Source organism: Mchenga conophoros, linkage group LG6 (genome assembly GCF_057382185.1).
Source record: "Mchenga conophoros isolate Kocher_MC1m ecotype Shallow Benthic linkage group LG6, M_conophoros_male_GT1.1, whole genome shotgun sequence".
NCBI classification, from domain to species: Eukaryota; Metazoa; Chordata; class Actinopteri; order Cichliformes; family Cichlidae; genus Mchenga; species Mchenga conophoros.
Genome location: NC_140531.1, coordinates 2,518,491 through 2,542,842, shown reverse-complemented (window position 1 = coordinate 2,542,842; position 24,352 = coordinate 2,518,491). Strand labels below are relative to the sequence as shown.

Sequence of the window (24,352 nt, the reverse complement as noted above, 5' to 3'; positions counted from 1 at the left end):
TAGCAGGCAAAGCATGGGTAAAGTACTGAAAAATGTCAAGCATCTGGCATCGTCTATGGTCTGGAATAATTTTACCTTTAGATGTCAGATATGACAAGTTGCCAATTAAATTACATGAAAATAAATGTAAGCTACTCAAACATCTTGCAGTTGTGACCTGGTTGCTAGTAAAGCTAATTGTTAGATTACTGCCTGTAGCTTATTGTCATGGTATTGTATGTGCAATGATATTTATGTGGATTTTATGGAGCATCGCAAATGATTGTGGGGGAAAAATTGGGGGTTTAAGATGATTTTGTTTTTTGCAATTTTATTTGCGTGTGTGTGTGTGTGTGTGTGTGTGTGTGTGTGTGTGTGTGAAAGCAGCTCTACACAGGAGCAAGTAAAATGGGATGAAAAAACTAAAACACTGAAATCCAATCCAAGCATGTCTGACATGTTTGTGACTTTATAATGAAGTGCATCAGACAGGAAAACAAAACCTGAAACTGGGAACTGACTGGGAATAACAAGGCAAGCAAGGAGCGCGGGGATAAGGACAGGAAACCTGAGGGAACACAGCTGGAATTAATCAGACAGGGAGAAAACTGAGCACACTGAAGAGGGCGAGAGACTGTGGAAATAAAACAGGAAGTCCGATTACCATGGCAACAAAGACCAAGACATGCAGGCTTGACACTTGGACTGGGAAAAAATAGATATGGGAACATGACTGACTGGTGAGAGAGAGAGGGAACACTGAACACGGGAACAAGAGACGAGGCCGACAAAACCCGGCAGATGCATGTGGTTCTTTTTTCCACAATAACCACACAATAACAGAAAACACATAAACACCGATGCAAACGACAACATGTACTGTAAGTACCGTGGTGACATCAGCATTACTCAGAAGTTCCTCCGTTGTCGTTTTTTAAGTTATCCCTCAGTGGACTCTGCAGTTCGATCACAATGAGTAACATTGCAGAGCTACGGTGAGCTGTGAGTGTTTCCATCTCTTAAGACAGTTTTCCAGCTCAGCCACAGGGACTCAGGGAAATTTCACTTCTTGATGGGCTTATTTATGTATTATAACTATTTGCCATTAAACATTTTGTAATGTTTTAAGTAAATCTTGCAGGCAGTGTGAGTAAACGAGTTCTCTCTGCTCTCTTCTCTCTTTTTAGCTTGGTGTCGATAATTCGAGGTCAGGTCCTGACAGCTGATGGAACACCTCTGATTGGAGTCAACGTGACATTTGTTCACTATCCTGAGCATGGATACACTATAACACGCAAGGATGGCATGTGTGTACTTATTCATTATTAATATTTTCATACACTTTTATACAAACATTGTGCCTTTTCCAAAAATGTCTCCTCTCAGCAGTGGTTTAAAACAGATGTTAATCATCGTCTGTTCACTAAATAAACTTGATGACCAGGGTGGTAAACAGGGCTCCTTCATGGAGGTTTCCACCAACAACTAGAATGAAACCATTTTCATATCAATGATCTGCATGTGTGTGAAACATATCCTGAAAGTAAAAGTGGATGTAGCTCCATGTAAATGTGAAACCTGCATTCTTTCAAATGCCCAGCAGGGGGGGGGGGGTCTCCTGAGTAACCCCCTCACAATCAGACACACACACACGCGTGCACACCGTGTTTTTACATCCCTTAGCCTAAACCTAACTGTCACCTAATTATAACCCTGACATTAAAAAACACCTTTAACTTGTGGGGACCAGGATTTTGTCCCCATAACAGTGTTGGTCCCCACAAAGATACATAAACACACACAAACACAAAAACGGACAGCCAACAACGGGAGAATGACATCTACATTGTGCTCTTACATTCCCACCTCAGCTCACACAGCTTCTTCATTCTCACGTCAGCTGAAGAGAACGTGTGAGCGTGTGGGGAAGACGCTTTTTAAAATGCACTGGATTCACAGGGACGCACTCAGTCACTGTTGAACACACACACCTGCACACAAACAAACGTGCTCACACACTCCAACTGTAGGTATGTAATGCACACAATATATAGACACAAGATGCACATCAGCACACTCACAGAATTTAATGAGCCAATTACACCGTCACAAATGAAAGTTTAAGAGTCTTTGTCCTGCTGAAGTTTGCAAATCCACTCTTATATTCTGTAACAGTGAATTAAGAGGCTTTCCTTATTAAAGCTTGTATAATTCAGCTGCATGGTACTCACACGTCTTGTTTCCCAGCACTCACTGTACACATTTGTTTGACGATGATGTGCTGACAGGTTTGATCTTCTGGCCAATGGCGGGGCATCCCTCACACTGAGCTTTGAGCGTGCTCCCTTCCTCACGCAGTACAGAACTGTTTGGGTGCCGTGGAATGTCTTCTATGTGATGGACACGCTTGTGATGAAGAAGGTGAACGACTGAGGGTCTGACTGTTGACACTGCACTGAATATGCAGATACGACCTTTGTTTCATTTACTCTTTCTATCACAGATGTATTCGGGTTAAATGAATAATTGAATCAGTGCTGTGACTGCTGAGCTCACCTTTCCATATTCAGTGACCGACACATGTCGTGTCTGGCTGTTTCAGGAGGAAAATGACATTCCCAGCTGTGACCTGAGTGGTTTCATCAGACCGAGTCCTGTCATTGTTGCTTCTCCTCTGTCTACATTTTACAGAAGCTCACCTGAACATGGCCCCATCATACCTGAAACACAGGTAATGAATCAATCAGAGGACTTTAATGGGAGCTAAGACACTTTGAGTATGATCTCTCTGTCTGTGAATAAGTTTGCAATGTAAAAATAATGTAACACTTTGTGCCAGCTGTGTTATACTTGGCAAACTTAAATCTTTAGGTTGAGCAGATTAAAACATGCATATGTGTTTTGTATGTGTTTGTCCATATAAAAAACAAAGCCAGTGTCTTTGCACATGAATAGGACAGCACATCTATCTGTGTGGACACGTGTGAGTGTGTGTGTGTGTGTGTGTGTGTGTGTGTGTGTGTGTGTGTGTGCGCGCACATGTTCGAGTGTAGATCAAAGGCAAGCAAATGGAAAACTGCTCCTTAGCTTTTGGTGGAGCTGGCTCCATTAGAGGGAGGGCAGTGAGGCTGGCCTTAAAGGCATGAAATGGATCTGTAATGAATGCTAAATGCACAGCTAATGAAAAGGCAATAGTGCAGCTGAGAAGTATAACACTGCAAATGCAGTATTCCCTCAGGACTGTTTTTTCAACGTAGTCTCAATCAGTTCTTCTCTCTCCCTTTTCAGAAGTCTTCTCAGCTTCTGTCCTGTTGCTTGTAGATCATTTACCTCACATCGCTAGGATAGGAGTTCTTTTTGTCTCATTTGGAGTTTAATTGTGTATCTTCTTAAATGTTTATTGACAGACCCCTGAAATGCTGTAGTTTAGACCTTAAAAGTACAAACATTGAGACAAACTCATACCTCTAGATTTGTGGAAGTAAACTGCAGCAGGTGGAAGAATCACAAGCAAATCAGGAACATGCAGTCTCTGCTGTGTACCTGGAAATGAAACTCAGTCTTCTTTTCTGTTGTTTTGTATTCAATAACTTCTTTTGGTTCTAACTCCATGGCAGTCATTAGGCACTAGGCAGAGCTTTGCAGGGGGGCAATGTCAAAAGCTTTAGGACCAACTCCTGTGACCTGCTCGTATTTATGGTTCTGGGAAAAGAACCATAAAAACATCATCAGATTTAAATGTCGCTGATCGTCTTCGATGGCATGTCGAGACAGCTTCCAGCTGCTATTTTTAATCTAGCTCTCTAATTTGTGACTGCTTACACTTCTGCATTGCATTTGCACCACAAACATCAGTTTCTCTTCACAATCAAAATGTGATTCAACTGCAGACTTTCATCTTTATTTATGTTTAACAAAAGTATTACATTAACTCAGTGGTTCTCAAACTTTTCACATCATCCTCACATGACAGGAAGAAAGATTTTCACACCTCATCTAAACAAAGCAATGACAGAAAAGCCGAGCTGCAACTTTATTTGGATAATAAACTCATTCACGGTGAATCCTTCAGCAGTTTCAGCAAACAACAAGTGAAACAGAATGTGAACGTTGCCAAACATGGAATAAAGTTCAGTGTTAGTCTTATAAAACTTGTGAACACAGATGAAATTTAGTGAGAGTTTTTGACTGCAGAGCTGTGGCGGGGCGTGGTCTGCGGCGTGGCTGTGGGGGAGGCCTCTGCAATCACGCCTCACCGGCTTAAAACAGAATGAACTGGGTCCTGTCGTTGCTGCTGGTGTGTGTAGGCTGTAGCTGAAAAGCTGCAGGCGAGTGTAAGTCGACAGATGCAATAAAGAAGAGTAGTGAAAAGTGCGAACACGTGGTCGGGTCTCTCGTGCCCCAGTCCTGGGTTTCAGCATCACTGCAAACGATGCGCGACAGACCCGTTCGCACTTTTCAGTACACTTCTTTATTGCGGCTGTTGACGTCCACACGCCTGCAGCTTTTCAGCAGATGCGCATATTATTAACATAACTGCTGCAAATTTCTTCTTTCCGCCATAGAAGCGATTCCGATGGTAAACAGTAGTTCTGCATGACTTTTCTGCCAGGTAACCTGCACACCACCTGTCAGAGCTCTGCACCCCAGCAGTGGGGCGTGCCATGCTGTTTGAGAACCACTGCGTGCATTAACTGTTCATTAATAATGGAATTTTTTATACATAATCTCATCTTGAGAATCTCCAAGGTAAATGGACCGTTCACTGACAAGCAGCGGCTTGCCCAGGTGCCTATGTCCTGATTATTGTCTGACAAAAGAAGCAGATAAAATATCTGGAACTGATTCAGTGTGTTAAACGTTTATTTCGTAGCTCCCAGTTTGAGGTCCACATGTACGTTGATGCAAGTGAAAGAGGATTTGCAGAATTGTTTCTTCGGTTTCTAAATTAAACATTCACAACATAAAACCTAATCGAGAACACCAAAGTCTAAAACAGAGGCTTTATAGCAAGGTGCAAACCACTGGTTACACTCAAGAACAAAAAGACAAGATTAGATTTTGCCAGAAAACAACTGAAAGACTTTGGCAGGAAAATGTTTGGACTGATGAAACCAAGCTGAACCTGTACAAGGATGTTAGGAAGAAAAAAATGAATAAATAAAGAACATGAAGAAAGTGAAGGGAGCAGAATTATGGCATGAATATGCAAGGCTGTCAATTGTACTGGGCTATTAAGTTGCATGCACACTGGGACTGTGATTGTTGGTTCTGGTTGCCTGGGTGAAGCTCTAGCAGCTCATATGTCAGTCAGTGGCATTCTTCCCTGTCATTGGTAGTCTCCTGAGTCACTCCTCTGAAAGTTTATTGTGGGTCTGCTGCACTTGGCATCGACAGCAATTTTGCGCTTAGTACAGCACTTCATCAGGAGCATCGGTACCGATACCGGTGCCAAATCGGTACTTTTGAAACGGTGCTGGTGCTCAAACCGGTGCTTAAAGAATGGAGAACACACACTTTGTCCAAAAACCTCTCATGTTCAGCTGTTTTTTGTAAAAAGATAACAATGTTAGCCTTTTCTGCAGCTATGGGGCCTATATGGCATCACTCTTGGCTGGAAGCTTAAACAATGGAAAAAACACAAACTTTGTCCAAAAACCTCTCATGTTTAACTGGTTTCCACTTTTTCTTTGGTCATTTTAGCCTTTTTGGCCAGGGTGAAGGGAGCATCTGCCATCAAACAAGAAGACAGCCGCATGTAGCTATGATGATGTTTGCTAGTTCACCTTACATGCATTAATGTAATAACGTGGTTAGCCTACTCAACGTAAATTATACACGAACAACATTAAGCTACTCACGCAGAGAAGAACGGCTGCTGCTGCATCATCATCCTCATCATTTCTGCTACACTGGCAGGGCTAGGGGCCAGGACTCTCCTCTTCGGGTTTTTGGGGGATGTTGCTAACTCCGGGTCCCATAACAGGCACCACACCCGCAGTAGATGTGCTCAGTGTGAGGTCTCGCAGCAAGCTGTCAAATACGGCGCATTTCTCTGCTTTTAACAAAAAAAAACGCTATGCGTCGCCAGGTGTTTCATCGGATTTGAGGTGTTACCTCCGTTGACAGTATCACAGTATCAGCTTAAAGCACTTGTTGCTGCTGAGTTTGCATCTTTTGCTGTGAAGTACAGCCAGACTTTGACCGCTTCGCCTTGGTCATTTTAATCTGTAGCTCTGCTCTAACTGAACGTACGTACCTGGCCCCGCCTACTATCCTCGGAAACGTAAAATGATTGGCTAGAAGTGTATCACAGCTCAGGAAAAATAAAGCACAGAAATAAAGCACCGAAATGTGCGCTGCTTTTCGGTCTGGTTACTACCGTTTATGTCAGAACCGGACACCGGTACCCATCCCTAATCAGGAATGTGGTGGAGTGTGGTTTGTGGCTCAGCTGCAGGGGACGGGTAAAGCAGTGGGTTCAATGCAGGGAAGGCTGGCCAACACAGCTGATATCATCACTCTAACCACATCTACCCTATTTCAAAGGGACAGAGGAGACAGGTGGTGTGAAGAAGGAGTAAAAGAGGCCATCTCTTTTCACTGTGGACAGCCATCATTGAACACACAGTTGGCTCACTTTGGCTATCAGAAAGGTCACAGAAGTATCGTTATGATCTGTTTTATGTCTTTGTGCGTGAGATCCACCGATCGACCGTATTGAAGCTTCATTTATTTTTATTTTTTATAGTTCTAGGGAAACTGAACAGCCTTTCATTTACAGCAGTTGCATTAGTACACACTTTTCTGGTCATTCACACATCCATCCATCCATCCATTCGCTTCCGCTTATCCTTTTCAGGGTCGCGGGGGGCACTGGAGCCTATCCCAGCTGTCATAGGGCGAGAGGCAGGGTACACCCTGGACAGGTCGCCAGTCTGTCGCAGGGCCAACACACAGGGACAGACAACCATTCGCACTCACATTCACTCGCACATTCAGACCTATGGGCAATTTGGATTATCCAATTAACCTATCCCCACAAGCTGCATGTCTTTGGACGGTGGGAGGAAGCCGGAGTACCCGGAGAGAACCCACGCAAACACGGGGAGAACATGCAAACTCCACACAGAAAGACCCCGGCCTGATGGTGGAATTGAACTCAGGATCTTCTTGCCGTGCGGCAACAGTGCTAACCACCGTGCTGCCCTGTGTCATTCACACATATAAATGAAAATAAAGCTAGCTTGTCCAGTACTGTGAACCACTTAGAGTTGGAAAATAGATTGAAATAGTTTTGAAATGGGGCATCTTGTAATCGGAAGGTTGCCGGTTCGAGCCCCGGCTCCAACGGTCTCGGTCGTTGTGTCCTTGGGCAAGACACTTCACCCGTTGCCTACTGGTGGTGGTCAGAGGGCCCGGTGGCGCCAGTGTCCGGCAGCCTCGCCTCTGTCAGTGCGCCCCAGGGCAGCTGTGGCTACAATGTAGCTGCCATCACCAGTGTGTGAATGGGTGTGTGACTGAATGTAGTGCTAAAGCGCTTTGAGGTCCACAGGGACTAAGTAAAGCGCTTTGAGGTCCACAGGGACTAAGTAAAGCGCTATACAAATCCAGGCCATTTACCATTTGGAACCGTGGGTACTGATGTGTCTGGTGTGTTTCGTTTCTTTCTGTAGGTTCTACAAGAACAAACATCAATACCTGGCAGTGATCTAAACCTGATCTACCTTAGCTCCAGAGCAGCAGGATATAAACCAGTGCTGAAAGTCACCATGACGCAGACATCAATACCTTTCAATTTGATGAAGGTGTGATGAGTGATATTTCCCAGCATTTCAAGTTACAGCTAAGACAAATGCCTACCGTTACTGTTTTCTGTGAATTAATCAGTATCATGAAGTTAACCCTTTCCTGTCAATCCAGGTTCACCTGATGGTGGCAGTGGTGGGCCGCCTCTTCCAAAAATGGTTCCCTGCACAACCAAATCTGTCATACACATTCATCTGGGACAAGACAGATGCCTATGGCCAACGTGTCTATGGACTATCAGAGGCAGTCGGTAAGTTTGTACAAATAGAAAATACAGGCAGTTTTGGGCATTTGCTATAAGGGTTGGTATCTGACAAATCCTCAGCATCACATATAGGGCTTTAAACAGTGTCACTGCCACTCTGCATGAAACAGCATTAGTTTAATCACGTTCGCAGACACTTTTCTAACAATCTCATCTTTTTCTTCCTTAAATTGTTTATCTGAAGTTGGATGTTAATGTGTTAAATATGTTAAAAAGTGTTTTGAAACTTACAACATGTAATATTCTCTTTTCACTCATAAATGCAGAGGCTTGATTTTTCCATCATCTAATGTGGTGTGTCTAAAGCACCAAAACTGACAACAACAACAGCGATATCAACAAGGAGCTCTTTCTATGAGAACTTGAAGTTCCACCTGTTGCTCAGGGGACAAAACAAAATGGCTCGGCCATACGAACTCCTCATGTTAAATATAAATCCAGATGCCATCGTTGCCTTCGCTGTCTCACCTGGACCGTGGTACTGACACTCACTAGTCTCCAGCCTCCTTCCTTCTGCCGAGTGTACAGTCTCAGGGTGCTGGACGTGTGGTCAGGAGCTTCCTCGTCTTAGATGTCAGTGGCTTCCATCGCCTCCTTTGACCAGCTTATTACCCCAGCAGGGTACCTGATCACGGGCAGGGCGTAGGTGTTGATGGCCCGGATCTTGTTCTTTTTATTCAGCTGACTCCTCAGGACTTGCCTGACCCTCTGCAGGTACTTGGTGGTTGCAGCTTTCCCAGCGGCCTCTTCGTGGTTCCCATTTGCTCGTGGGATCCCCAGGTACTGGTAGCTGTCCTCGATGTCTGCAGTGTTGCCATCTGGTAGTTCGATCCCCTCGGTTCTGACTACCTGACTACTACACTTCTCCAGTCCGAATGACATTACAGTGTTGCTGCTGTATATCAGTGAATCAATGTCTCGTTCATGCTTGGCATACAGCTTGATGCCGTCCATGTAGAGGAGTTGTTACTAGTTGTTTCGCTGTCACTCTGGATCCCTCATCCTGTGCATGTAACCCCTTCTGCTGGGATTACTTGCGTAGTAGCATTCCAACAGTGCCCTATTTTCATCTCTTGCCCACTTATGCTACCTTGTTCCAGTAGCCCGTTTCTCATCAGCATGTGCTGTTTCCTCAACAACTGATGCACCTTGTTAATCTTGGCAACGTCTTAGTCGGTATAGCTTCATTTTTATGTCTCTCACTCATGTCCAAGGTAGGCTTGGTTAGCATCGGGGGGGGCTTGTCTTGCCTAGAGCCGCTTACTGGATACAGACGCCCCGCCCTGGTCGGGAGTCGGACCAACTCTAATCACTGGACACATCTTTTGATTTAATGTTTTTTCTTTATTAAAAATTGATGTATAAGTCTAATTATGTCTCATATTTTAGCTTCCACTCTTTGCTTTGTTGACAGCGCTGCAAACCCTCGGCCTTCTCTCAACGAGCTTCATGATGTAGTCTCTTGAAATAGTTTCACTTCACAGGTGAGCCTGTCAGGGTTCATTGGGGGAGTTTCTTGCCTTCTAAATGGAGTTGGGACCATCAGTTGTGTTGTGCAGCAGTCAGGTTGGTGCACAGCTGACAGCCATATTTGACAACTGTTAGAAAATTGCTAAAATCAAGCGCTTTACACTACATTCAGTCACCCACCCATCCACACACACATTCACACACTTGTGATGGCAGCTACATTATTATGTTCAAATAGCTGCTAATGTCACGATCCTGGGTCTTATGACCCAGTGTTTTGAGTTTTAGTTCATTTTGATGTTTTAGTTTATGTAAGCCCTTCAGGTTCCTAAGTTCATTTGTTATCATGCTTAAGTGTTTCTAGTTCTTATTATTTCCCCCTCGTGTTTCCAACTATGGTAAATCTCCCCTGCTTTTCATGTGTTTCATGTCTGTGTCTTACATTGTGAAGTTTGGGTTGTCATGTCTACGTCTCATTATATTTCCTGTTTTATTGTGAAGAGGTCTGGTGTTTCTGTGTTCATCGTGTTCAGTTTTACTCTTCCCCTGTGGCGTTGTTATGTTCATGTTGATCTACTGTGCCTTTCTGTTCCATGTTTCAGATCCCTATGTTCTGTCTCCCCCAGTCTGTTAAGTCCACATGTCTTGAGTTCCGTCAGTGTGTTTCCTGTTTTACTTTCACAGTCTGTTCTATGTTAATGTTTCTAGTTTTGCTTCCCTTGCCTCGTCCTGCTTAATTACTCTCAGCTGTGCTCTCCTCCTGTGGCTCATTCCCCCTCGTTATCCCTCAGTGTATTTAAGCCCCATGTTTCTCTTTGTCAGTGTTGCGTCCTTCTGTCACAGTTCGGCTGTGTGGCAGGCAGGAGAAGGACCCAAACGCAAACTCACAGAGTCAAAAGTTAAACTCAAAAAACACAGCTTTATTGCTGGCGTGGAGTGGGACACGAAAAACAATACAAAATAACCTAAACTGTGAAAAACTAAAGCACAAGGAGCCACAGGGAAAAATCACACAGCTATGATGGAGGATGCAACACTGACAAAGAGAAACATGGGGCTTAAATACACTGAGGGATAACGAGGGGGAATGAGCCACAGGAGGAGAGCACAGCTGAGAGTAATTAAGCAGGACGAGGCAAGGGAAGCAAAACTAGAAACATTAACATAGAACAGACTGTGAAAGTAAAACAGGAAACACACTGACGGAACTCAAGACATGTGGACTTAACAGACTGGGGGAGACAGAACATAGGGATCTGAAACATGGAACAGAAAGGCACAGTAGATCAACATGAACATAACGCCACAGGGGAAGAGTAAAACTGAACACGATGAACACAGAAACACCAGACCTCTTCACAATAAAACAGGAAACATAATGAGACGTAGACATGACAACCCAAACTTCACAATGTAAGACACAGACATGAAACACATGAAAAGCAGGGGAGATTTACCATAGTTGGAAACACGAGGGGGAAATAATAAGAACTAGAAACACTTAAGCATGATAACAAATGAACTTAGGAACCTGAAGGGCTTACATAAACTAAAACATCAAAATGAACTAAAACTCAAAACACTGGGTCATAAGACCCAGGATCGTGACAGCTAAGAAACCACTACTGAGGAAAAGCAACACGCAGAAGAGATTTATTTGGGCCCAGAAACACAAGGAGTGGACATTACACCAGTGGAAATCTGTGCTTTGGTCTGGTGAGTCCACATTTCAGATCTTTGGTTCCACCTGCCGGGTCTTTGGGCAGAATAAATGAACTGATGGTTCTCACTGTGAAGCATGGAGGAGGAGGTGCGATGGTGTGGGGGGGCTTTGCTGATGACACTGTTGGTGATTTATGTGGCCTGGCCTCCACAGTCACCTGACCTTAACCCAACTGAGATGGTTTGGGATGAGCTGGACCGCAGAGTGAAGGCAAACAAGCCAACAGGTGCTCAGCATCTCTGGGAACTCCTTCACGACTGTTGGAAACCATTTCAAGTGACGACCTCATGAAGCTCATGGAGAGGATGCCAGGAGTGAGCAAAGCAGGAATCAAAGCAAAGGCTGGATAACTGGAAGAATCTAAAATATAAAACATGTTTCTTTTGTTTACTACATGATCATGTATGTGTTCAGTCATAGTTTTGATGCTTTCAGTGGGAATCTGCAATCACATAGAAAATAAAGAAAAACTTTAGATGAGAGGCTGTGACTGATAGTGTATCTGAATATACTGAAAGTTGATGTTACAGAGGCTCTGGCACCAGTCTTGTATTTCAAATGTGCAATATCATAGCAGGTGATGGTGCTAAGGAAGTAGCACTAAAAAGCTTTCTATACATACTCAGCTGTAGTGGCTAATAGTTCATATGCACACTTGGTGTGTGTACGTGTGTGTGTGTGTGTGTGTGTGGTAAATGGCCTGGTAAATGGCCTGTATTTGTATAGCGCTTTTCTAGTCCCTAAGGACCCCAAAGCGCTTTACACAACCAGTCATCCTCACATTCACACACTGGTGATGGCAGCTACATTGTAGCCACAGCCACCCTGGGGCGCACTGACAGAGGCGAGGCTGCCGGACACTGGTGCCACCGGGCCCTCTGACCACCACCAGTAGGCAACGGGTGAAGTGTCTTGCCCAAGGACACAACGACCGAGGCTGTCCAAGCCGGGGCTCGAACCGGCAACCTTCCGATTACAAGGCGAACTCCCAACTCTTGAGCCACGATCGTGTGCGTGTGAGTGTGTGTGTGTGTGAGTGTGTGTGCGTGTGTGTGCGTGTGTGTGTGTGTGAGTGTGTGTGTGTGTGTGCGTGAGTGCGTGTGTGTGTGCGTGAGTGTGTGTGTGTGTGTGCGTGTGTGTGTGTGTGTGTGTGCGTGAGTGTGTGTGTGTGTGTGTGTGTGTGTGTGTGCGTGTGTGTGCGTGAGTGTGTGTGCGTGAGTGTGCGTGTGCGTGTGTGTGTGCGTGAGTGTGTGTGTGCATGCGTGTGCGTGTGTGTGTGCGTGTGTGTGTGTGTGTGTGTGTGTGTGTGTAAAAATGAAGGCTCTCAGTGAACCAACATCAGGAGTCACTGCATGTTGCAAAAGCAAACACATGTGAGGGTCACTGGTGTGCTGGGTGCTCGTGTTGCAGGCCCGTGTATAGACCTGGGTTCTTTGTTCAGAATTGCACAGGCCTTCCTGTTTGGTTTGAAAATGTACAACGGGAAGGATTAAATATGTGGACTTACCTGAAACTCTTTGTCTAACAGTGTCCGTAGGTTTTGAATACGAGTCCTGCCTGGATCTCATCCTGTGGGAGAAGAGGACGGCTATTCTGCAGGGCTATGAGTTGGATGCTTCCAACGTGGGAGGATGGACACTGGATAAGCATCACATCCTGGACGTACAGAATGGTAGGTTGTACATTATATTCAGTGTTACTGAACTAGACACAGCAATATGTGACAACACTGCAAAAGAAAACAGTCCTACTAATATTAATGTTGTTCATGCAGGCTTTAGTCAAGCGAGTAGGGAAATCATTTGTTGGAATTTGGAGTCGCTAACTTTGCCTTTCTTACTCGCTCCTCACCAATCAGATCTGATCATTTGTAATGAAGGCAGCGGTTGCGCTGGCTGTCGGCTGTCTATGCTTTTGAGCAGACAGCAGCATTAGCCAGCCACATTTTTGTAGCTTTGTGCTGAATTTGTCTTGTTAAGATGCAACGATCCCGTAAAGCACATGTTTATAAAATACATTTTAAAGGCTTTTCATCCTTCTACCCTTCACCCCTCTCCAGCAGCTCCCTCGCTGAACTCTGTCTGTCACCCTATCCATCACATTGCTAGTCACCTTCTCTCCTTGCGGTCCTCCTGGGCTTTCAACACCTCCTCCCCCCATTCAGTGTATATGTGTGTGTATGAAAAAGAGTGTGTCTATTAGCAAGTGTGATTTGTGATATCTGGCAACATGTGTTCTGCTCTCCGTGGGTGTGACTCTGAATCTGGAGGGACAGAACTGCAGTGCAGTCTCTTTGAGACCAAACACACTGCAGGAATAATTATTTGTCTGGGAATCCAACACTGCTCCAGTGTTTTATTCATAGTTCAGCTGTAGATGTGCTCTCGTGGAATGGGCATAATTTATATTATATTTGCACGAAGCACACTTGTTTAGTGAATACTGACGAAGCCCTGCCAATGAGGAATGCTCCCATGATTCATATGATGACTCTTAGACTGAGTAAACATAAGAAACCGAGTTATAAATGGATCACAGACTATATGACAGCAGACATGAGCATGTGACAGTCATCTGAACCAAAGCCTCATATTCAACTGAACATTAGTACAATGACCTGACAGGGCCTCATACCTGCATTAAGGTTATGACTCTATTCTGGTGCCAGTGTGTGTCACAGCGGCGCAAACCGATTGCAAAAGTGGACTCAAACGCCTAGAACCACAACAGAGACGGCGAGCACGTTTTACAGTGTGTATATAAGACAACAGAGTGTAATTCGTAGAGGAGGGCGTGGGTGGCGTAGCGACGTGGCCGTGGGTCAGTAAGGGAAAACTGGGACTTAACAGGTGCAACTGGAATGAAGTGGGTACGTCTGAGAAGAGAAGAGAACGGGGTTAGGAAGGTGGCGAGGCGAAGGACACTTGGGGAAGTGGAGTACGACTGATGGGACTTACTTGTAGCCAGGGTGAGTTCGGCTTTGAGGGACAGGCGGTGAGAATCCAGGTGAGTAATGGCAGAGACTGAGTTCCACTGTGGGGTGGTGATAGGAGGGCAGGCAGGTGAGGTTCGCTGTATTTTCCAGAATGGAGAGGTAGTCCGAGAAGAGCTGAAGCTGAAGGTAAGCGGCAAGGAAGGTCCAGGTGAACTGTGGCATAGGAAAACAGAAAAAACAAGAAACAAGAGCCTGAAAACTTGGAGCTGATACCAACCTGAGGTCGTTGACAAACTGGCGGTGAAGGACATTCTGAGTAGAGCTTAAATCCTCAACCCAAATACCCAGAATCAGCTTCTGCAGGGGAGCTAATGGCTCCGCCCAGGGATGGAGACCAAGGAGCTCAGGTGCCTGAACGAGTTTTCCAGACGTACCTCCGGATCATGACGGTCTGATCATTTAGTTAAAAACACAGCAATATGACTTCACCTGAGTTCTTGTCTTTGTGCTATTTGCAGTTAAATGATTTTCAAATCAGTGAATTCTGTTAATATTTGCAGTTTTCAGTCTACATCAAACATTAAGTGGTTACATCAACTAACATTAATGCACCGTTTTCCTTGTAAACAGTGTAAGTGCATATAGTAAACAGTGGAAGACTGTATTTGTCAAAGAAAGGTGATATTATGAAAGGTGAATTCAAATGTCATCCCCTGTGTGTGTGATCGTATATAACAGAGTGATAATGATCCTGGTGTATATAAAGAAACCAGAAACAACCTCAAGCTGAGAACATGAATAAAGCATGATGTACAAGAGTTGTGTGTCTTAAGTTGATCCATCCAGATTTGTCTTATTTTGGATTAATCTTTTTGTAAGAGATTAGTCATCCCTTAGCCGTAAATGACTGATGGGGTGTTGTCATCGACCTGCCGGGCGGGCAGGTGGTCGCGGGGGCGATATAGACATCCAAGTCGAGAAAGATGCAACGGAAAGCTCGATTGATACCATCTACTAAACATATCAGACGAGTTCAAATTTCAGTGACTTCAACTTTTAGATCAAGGTTGAAGGTCAAGTTTTTCAAAGATCTTCAGAATTAACTCAAAAAAGAAGTCATCTATGATTGGGAACCTGATGACACAGGGGTGTCTAGTCGGATACACACACATACATACCTGACAAACTGCCTCAGAGTAGGTGAGAAGGAGGGAGTCCACCGAAGAAGTTCAGCATTTATTAAACAGACCAAGACAGAAGCATCACCGAAGAGTTGATGGAAGGTGGAGCAGAAGAGAGAAACTGAGAAGTGGAGCCATCTTTTATAGTGTGGAGGACAGAGGTGAAGTGCATTAGCCACCTAGCCTGGAGTAACAGCTGGAGTAACAGCTGGCCGGGATTTCTTGACTTTCGAAGGGTCGACACACGCCACCTTCTTAAAATGGCAATGGAAATTAACCTGCAATATTAAAATCTCCATTTATTAGATAAGCCGTTCCTCTGCAGATGATCTGTTAGCTGTTTGACAACTACTCTTTCAAGGATGTTTGATATAAAGGAAGGTTGGAGATTATAATTAGCCAAGACTGCTGGGTCTAGAGATGCTGAGTGAGTGGTGTCTTGTAGTTGTTGTCCTAAAGGAATGGTTCAAATATTTTTAGTAATAAAGTAGTATAAACGTAACTGTAATAGTAATTCAAGGGCAGAAAAGTTAAGCTGTGCATTGCAGACAAGCAGCACAATTGGTATGTTTTGATACCACTTACATCCAAAACTGAGAATTTTTTATTCTCTAAAGAAGTCATGTTTTCCTTAAAGAAGCGTCAAAGTGCACAGGAATTAGTTTGTGGGTAGTTTTTCCTATTAGAAAGACGTGATTCCAGTTTTTGGATCCCATTCTTATCATTCGAGGTTTAGATGGGTTTTCATAAAGAAAAGCTGTTTTTGTGTTTGTTTTTCTGTAGTGTTTGTAGTTGTTGCTGCTACGAGTGACTCAGCGTGTCATGGTACAGAGTCTAGTGATTTGTGATTATGAATATTGATCGATTTAGTTTGTTTGTGGTTATTTGTTAATGATTCTAGTGTTTAGATGTTATTGTGCCTCTCTTGTGTTACCTGTTGTCATCCTCGTCTCTCCATTCACGTATTTCCTGTTTTATTTTGACAGTCTGTGTCCTGTGTCAGTGTGTTCTGTTTGTCTTCCTCCCAGTCTCGGCGAGTCTAATTACTCACAGCTGTGTTCCCTGCCTGTTTGCCTCGTTACCCTCTGTGTGTGTTCATATAGTGTGTGTTTCCTTCTGTTCCTCGCCGGTTCGCCTGTTTCATCGCCTACGTTTCTTCTGTGTTCTTTTGTTTAGCTTCTCAAAGTTTTTGTTAGCGTTTTCACTTCCTCCCTTCGTTTGTTGCTTTGAAGTATTTTGTACAGCCATCAAATAAAGACTCTCTTTCAGTTTAAACCACCGTCTGTTCCTCTGTTTGTCTGCGTGTGGGTCTGCACTGTGACACAACCAGTTATTAGGTTTAGGGGGCAATTACTTCCCCACATAGGGCCAGGTAGGCTTAGTTTGTTTTTGCATTAATAAACTAAATTTAAAAACTGCATTTTGTATTTTCTCTGGTTCTCTTTGTCTTCTATTAAAATTTGACAAATGTGACAGATTTGCCAAAAAGTAAGAAACCAGACACTGTTTGTAGAGCAGTATGATATGGCGCAGCACTACTAACTGTATCTACGCTCCACGTCCATCAAATGAAGCCTGTCTTTTTTTAAAATCTGTTTGCTTTGCATCCAATTATAAAATAAGAAAGAAAGATAAGATGAACTGGGTTCCAAGAAAGTGGCAGTTTTAATAATTCAGTTCACCACAGGAGGCGACTTTGATGTCTTACTTTGAAGAACAAGTGCATCTCTCCTCTGTTGATCTTTTCATCTTCCCTCATCAACCTCGTCAAAAGCCAGCCGACCTACCCCTCATCGATCTTACTCTGCTTCTCTCCTCTGTCATCCTTCATTGTTTCTACCAACCTAAAATATTACACCTCAGTTTAAACAATGTTCTCCCTTAAAACTGTGTGCCTCAGGCGCTGGCTACCAAAGTTCAGACACGACTGGGTCGATTTATAGAAGTTTTAGTTTAACTTTATTTGGACAGTACTGTAAAAATAGTACATGAACTTAACAGGTGACTGAAGGTCTAATTTTATATGAGTCTGATAGATGAACCAGCTGATTGCAGCCTCCCTGTATTTACACACAGACACTTTCCTTCAATGCTTTATCCATCTCGTTTCCAGGGATACTGTACAAAGGCAGCGGTGAGAATGTCTTCATTTCCCAGCAGCCACCTGTCATCAACAGCATCATGGGTAAGTATAGAATAAAAGCTTCCCAGTGTGTTTGAGCTTGCACACACATAATCAGTGCTGGTCCCTGCATGCTGACTGCACATTTCCTTTAAAGCCTGTACTTTAATTGTTGTCTGTTACATACATTTGTGGTCAGAGGTTTATGTAACTCATCATGGTTTCATGGTCATTTCTTTTGAATTAAGTCTTTGAAAGGATTTTGTTTGTCTTGATTGTACAGCACTTCTCCACAGAGCGTCAAAGCTGGAACATATACGTACACAATCACTGATACTTGATCAAACCTCCCTCAGCACGTTGCACTTTGACCTGACAGCGTTAGTTCTCAGCAGCTAGCTGATGTTACACCTGGATGTTTGACCACTCTTGACATAACTGGTTGATCTAAATGAGTTGATTTTCTGTCACAGAGCTGTCGTTTTAAGATGTCAGTAGTACTGAGGTCACAGCTTTGGATACATGAACTGCTTTATTACAAAACCTGTTTTCACGTTTGTATTTTCAGACTTCTCGTTGTTGATTTGCAGTCAAGTTGAAGGATTTAGTACTTGTCCAATATTTGGTCCACTTTTGTGTAATACACCCGCACCACTGGCAGCAAAACAGTCCTAGAGGATGATGCTGCCTCAGTTGTATGTGTAGTTGTTTAGAAATGACTTCAGTAGAGCTTCACAATGCTGCCAGTGTGTGATTCTCATCCTTAACTTGGTGAAACAAATCTTTTTATGCTGACAAGTACCGGATGTCACTAATGAGAAGTTAATAGGCAACGGCCTTTTCAATAGAATTCATGGTAGAACCTTCAGAAAAACATATTAACCCTTTAAAACCGATGGGAGCGGGCACGCTCCGTTTTGCGTAACTATTTTTAAATCCTGGTAGCTCTGAACCACGTAAGCTAGCACAATAATTTGTTTTGCATATGAAACCGGAGGAGTTGTACTTACATCTGATGCCATCAGCTTGTCCTTGGTCACGGTTTCCTTCCACATAAAGCTTTGCAAAAACTGCATAAAAAGCACTTGCAGGAACAAAAACATAATATTCCAGAAACACGCTTTGCCGATCCGATCAGCTGTTTGTAACACTTCCTACGTCCATCAGTGTGAACTATCGCATGTCCGCCATGACCTGCTGAAACTGGAAGTGATGTCATTTTCGCAGAAATGTAGTTTTTTACCATCAGGGCCTCATGAGCCTATACTGGTGTTTTTAAAAGTTATCTTTGACTTTCTGACTTTCTGTGTCGTTTCTGGGATGCTGAGGACTCATATTGCACTGCTGGAAATAGTTTATTTTGATGCACATGCTGCTTTTTTGCAAATTTGCATTATAATATTTATTTTCGTTTTTCCTGCAGTGTATAAAAATTGGTGTATTTCAAAAATAAAACTATGAAGACACTCAAAATAAATTTCCTGTGGCGGGAAACTATTTTGTGCAACTTTTTTGTATTTACAGTTTTGAGGGATAAGCCTGTTTAATTTCTCTAACTAGAAATATATGTTAAAAATATATTTCCAGTTAGTTTATTGCACTTTTTTGCAATTTATGTAATTACTATGCACTTAATGAATACATATTATTAAAATCTGGGCTATAATGGTTGTATTGATGTATAGCAACTTGAAATGCTCCCAAAAATGGCTCCACAGCAGGTAAAAATAGAATATAAGCTCCGGCGGACTTGGTTCTATGGTAGGTCTTAAAGGGTTAATAGATTTGTGTATTTATCTGAGTCAACTTATATATTTTTCACTCCATGTAGATTAAAGAAAATCCCAAATAAAGGTAAACTGGTCATTAGAGGTTTAATTATGAAGGTTTAGGATAATCAGTTCAATGAAGCACATGTTGCAGTAAAGACATAGTTGCCACCTTCGAGTCAACCTGAGTACAATAATAAGCTTTTGTAAACTAGTTGCTGTGATGCATGAGTTCAACGAGCCACATGGTGGCAGCATGGTGATGCGCTGGTTAGCATCTCCTCACAGCAAAAAGGGCTCCTGTTTCATATCCCATCTGTGGCCATCAGTATTCCTCCTCATACTTCCACCGGAATGAAAATCAATGACTTTCCAAAGACATGGATGTTAGGATTACCTGATGATTCTAACCTGGTCATGGATGCGGGGCAGGAGTGCTTTGTTTGACTGGAAGGTTAAAAATGGCTTGTAGTGTAAAAATGTTTTAAGTAGTCAGTAAGACTAGAAAAGTGTTGTTCTGTTCCCGATCACAGATAACTACACAGGAATCACACACATGTACTGCAGACTGCTTTTCATCGCTGTTTCTATTATAAAAAGCTGTTCTCTTGGAAATTAGTGAATCCACCCCAGCTGGATTTTAACCAGCTACTGGTTCACATGTGGAAAAGTGAATTTTAACTCCCTCTCCTAGGAAACGGTCGTCGCCGCAGCATCTCGTGCCCCAGCTGTAATGGGCAGGCAGAGGGCAACAAGCTGCTGGCGCCCTTGGCTCTGGCATGTGGAGCAGACGGCAGCATTTTCGTTGGCGACTTCAACTACATCAGAAGAATCTTTCCCTCTGGGAATGTTACCAGTGTCATGGAGCTAAGGTAAGGAGATCCACTGCTGCTGTTGGAAGTGAAGCCTAATCCAGAGAATACATTCCCTGGTTTCACAGAGATGAAGGCTGTGTCCAAATTCAGAGGCTGCATCCTTCAGAGGCCGCGTTTGTAGGCTGTCCAAATTCCAAAGCGGCTCCAAATGCAGCCCACAAGTGCGTCCTCATTTTCCCCAGATTTTAAGGATGCTATATCCTTCGTGGCCTACCCTATCCCAGGATTCATTGCAAATCAAAGGTTGAAGAAATCGTTTGGAGAAAATGGCAAAAAGTCGAAGCGAAGCGGTCCGGAAATAAACTTTTAAAAGTAAGTACTGGGTTTTTATCTCACTGAAATATGCAGCAGAACAAATGTTAGCATATTGAAAAGTCTTCAAATGTTAAATTCTTCTAACCTTTGGCTAAGTTACGTGACGTCAGCCTCTTAACGCAGCTCAGGTCATACAAGCTCTGGCTGGTTAGTTTTTTTACTGAAGCTGGGTCTGCTTGGCGCTGCTCAGCGTACTTAACGGTTTTAGGATAAACCGAGCGGACGGTTCGCTCTTTAAGCCAAGTGTGTTTGCGGGGACCAAACATGTGGCCCGTGAACTGTGGTGAGGACACAGACTCAACCACGCTGTGGTTTACAGCTGGAGGAGCTCTCAGCCTGTATCGAGACACTAATAATGACACGGACAGTAGATGGAGAAGTCCTCCTCATGTTTTTCTCAGGCTTATATCAAACGACCTGAGCACGTCACCCTTGTTATAAAGATCAACACTCTGCAGGATCGTAAGTCCTGTTTCCATTTTCTCTTAGTTTAAAAAACTGTCCATGTGAATCTATTAGAAAACTGCATTTTCATCTGAACGTTGACAGATATTTGATAACGTTTTTGCTTTAGTTGTTAACTGCCATGGTTGATTTCCTTCTGCAAGTGTCCAGAGTCAGGAGAGACTGAGCAGGTGAGAGGAGACGGGACGAGGCTCTCCACCCCTGACACCAGGAGCAGTGTGTGAGGAAGAGGAGGAGAAAAAGGAGCCAGCAGCAGCTGAGAGATGCAGAGGAGAACAGGGCGAGAGCTGACAGCCGTTCTCTGTAGCTGAGGGACTGGTGGAAATATTTAAACAGTTTCTCGATATTTGCTTCCTGCATCTCCAACACATACAGGGAACCACTCACTGCTGTTTATCCTGCAGGATCTGACAGGGAAAGAAGGAACAGTAAAGGGACCCACGGACACCTTTGATAACAATTTGTTTTATCCAGAACATATTTAGTTAAAGTATTGTTTTTATCACAGTGCTGGTTTCACTGGGAAACGTATGCAGCTCATTTAAATAAAGAGTTCAAAGGGCTGTGAAAAGTTGTCCCTTCATAAAGTGTGTCAGTATTTTATAAGGATGTGATGTTTCTGTGTCATCTCTCCTGTTAGAGCCTCTTACACAAACCTGCCTGTTTAATGCTCTCATATCTTCAACATCTTAAATTGCACAGTTTTCTCATCAATAAAAGAATATTTACTGTATCAGCTTGTCTTCCATTTTTTCTGAAACACGCAAAGATCAAATCTTTTAGTTTATTTTATACCACCACTGAGCTTTGCTTTTCTTTTTTCAAAAAGCTGTATATACAGTAAAACATGATGTAATCCTTTTACATTTGCACCATCAAAATGAAATGAGGCTAGCCTCATGAACTACAGTAGCAAACTAGTTTGCTAGCTAAAGTTAGCATTGTTGGCTCAGTGCATGGTTGTAATGTTCTCCCAGATGCATCACACACACATGAAACAACAGTTTTCTCAGATAAAAGTCAAACATATGACATAAATATTTCCTGCATTTCTATCGAACATGCCGTCCACCACAGCTGTAGCTGCTTATGTGGCGGTTGCTAGGCAGACCGTCCAGTTTAACAGCCTTGCACTTCCGGTCTTCGTGGCCTTCGAAGGATGTAGCCCCTTAGTTTGGACACAGCCCAAGGTCTTACCCACAGAACTGAGAGTCCTTTTTCAAGAAAGCGTTGCCAAACCATTTCATCCAGCTTTGCCTGGTAACTGTAAATATTCATGAGCTGATGTAAAACAAAACAGGACCCAGTGATTTGTCAAAATGACCTGATTTAAGAGTACTTAATGTAGAAGTGTAATACTACATTTAATGCTAATAGCAATGCTAACATAATATAATGTAATGCTAATTTACACCACGGAGCCCTACATTCAAACAGGTTTAACACTGTCTGGACTAAAGAAACAGGTGTTTAAAGTTTAAGAACATGTTGAGTGCCACGATGTCACTGGGTTGGTTGGTTTCTGCTGATAGAATTACATTAGCTAACATTCATGTTAGCTAACTAATGAAGAACTAACAACATAGTGGAAAACGGCCATGTTTTAGACTAACATCTCTTTCATACTGATTTCCATAATTCATCCTAACTGTTGCTCATGCTGTAGTATTTTTCCCCTAGAGCAGGGGTCCCCAATCCCAGTCCACGAGGGCCGGTGTCCCTGCAGGTTTTAGATCTCACCCTGGGTCAACACACCTGAATCACATGATTAGTTCGTTACCAGGCCTCTGGAGAACTGAAGACATGTTGAGCAGGTCATTTATCCCTTTAAATCAGCTGTGATGGATCAAGGACACATCTAAAACCTGCAGGGACACCGGCCCTCGTGGACTGGGATTGGGGACCCCTGCCCTAGAGAGTTATTTGTAATATCAGCCGAGCACCAATCTGGTAACTAACTTGTGTCTCTCTGCTTTCTTGGGTTTTCTGGCTTTTTTTCAAAGAAACAAAGATTTCAGGCATAGGTAAGTGTGACTAATCCTTCTTCAACCTGTGACTTCTTTTCGTTCCACCATCGGTTTTTGCACCAGATTTTACTTTGTTTTTGGGTCTGCTGCTTGTTTTTGTTCTCATTTCAATCACTTACATTTCACTCACCAAATAAAGTATTCTGGGAACTGAATGATTGAATGATTACAACAATGATCGCTCTCATCAGAGAGAACAGAGAATGAAAATTTGGGAGAGAAGAAGTCCTGGCATCTACCACCAAAATGAGACGCACTCATCTTGTTTTTTTCATCCTGCTTGGTTGTTAAACTTCCTAATTTTAAAAAGTGTAAACATGAAATTGAGTCTATTCTTCCCCAATCTGCTGAACAGCACACAATCCTCACAATAGGGGCAGGCCCTAGGAGGGGTTGCAAGGAGAGCATCTGCGAGGGGGGCGGGTACAGACGGTGTGGATATCCGTCATATCTTTGTTTCTTTATCCCTTCACTTCTCAGGGACATCTCCACCTTCCTCTTTGAATTCATCCAAGGTGTAGCTACATGTGCACATACAGAAATACTTGATGCTGACTTCATATTTCCTTTAAGGGCATAGTAACATTAAGTTTCCTTTTCCCTTATCTGACACTAATTATTCATATAAGATCACATTTAGTTAATTACACTTTGGATTTCGAGTGGATGGATTGCCTGTTTTGGTCTTCCCAATGGCAAAAACAATAATGATACATTTGTATTGTTTATTTGCATAACGTGCAAATCACAGTAGTAGTTGCCTCAAAGGCGCGAGGCGTGTATGAGTGTGTAAGCCATGGTGGACACTTTGCTCACTCACTATCTGCCCCCTAGTGGTAAAGAGTCGCATTACAGTTTGGAACTTTAAACATTACACAATACTTAATCATGACATTTATAAATAAATTGTAATTACAATGCAATATTTTACATTGCTTTAAATTAAAAATATCTATATTTTTGTTGCATTGATTGGCTAAACAGAGGCACTGTGTTGCAACGTGATTAAAGACCAATTACCATCAGTCTGTTGAGAAGATGAAGGAGGACTATGAGGATCCGATGACTGTAGAATATGAGAGAGAGGAGGACAGAGGATTAGTAAGGAGGAAGTGAGGGCAGCTATGAAGGGGAGTAAGAGTGGAGAGGCGGCTGGTCCAGGTGACATACCTGTGGAGGTACGGAGAGGTCTAGGAGAGAGAGTAGAAAACTTTTTAACAGGACTGCTAACACAATCATGAAGAGTGAGAGGATGTCTGAGCAATGCACAAGAGAAGAAGGCGGAGCATGCAGGGTGGAGTGGGTGGAGTGGGTGGAGACGAGTGTCTGGGTGATTTGTGACCGACTGAGAGCAGCAAGAGAGAAAGGAAAGGTTTACAAGAGGGTAGTGAGAGCTGCTGTGATGCTCTTTATACCA

At 43.2% G+C, this 24,352-nt stretch overlaps 1 protein-coding gene across 2 annotated transcripts in view; it reads left to right on the top strand.

Annotated features, from left to right (window-relative positions):
* The window catches only part of tenm3 (teneurin transmembrane protein 3), an 810,020-nt gene that overhangs the window by 747,713 nt on the left and 37,955 nt on the right, over nucleotides 1-24,352 (top strand). For both annotated transcript variants that reach the window (XM_085275827.1, XM_085275828.1), the window contains 9 exons: nucleotides 1,167-1,286; nucleotides 2,268-2,400; nucleotides 2,582-2,710; nucleotides 7,656-7,787; nucleotides 7,903-8,038; nucleotides 12,775-12,918; nucleotides 17,476-17,547; nucleotides 19,948-20,125; nucleotides 22,912-22,932. In XM_085275827.1, coding sequence (XP_085131953.1) covers nucleotides 1,167-1,286; nucleotides 2,268-2,400; nucleotides 2,582-2,710; nucleotides 7,656-7,787; nucleotides 7,903-8,038; nucleotides 12,775-12,918; nucleotides 17,476-17,547; nucleotides 19,948-20,125; nucleotides 22,912-22,932 — 1,065 coding nt within the window. The remainder of the gene's footprint in view (nucleotides 1-1,166; nucleotides 1,287-2,267; nucleotides 2,401-2,581; nucleotides 2,711-7,655; nucleotides 7,788-7,902; nucleotides 8,039-12,774; nucleotides 12,919-17,475; nucleotides 17,548-19,947; nucleotides 20,126-22,911; nucleotides 22,933-24,352) is intronic.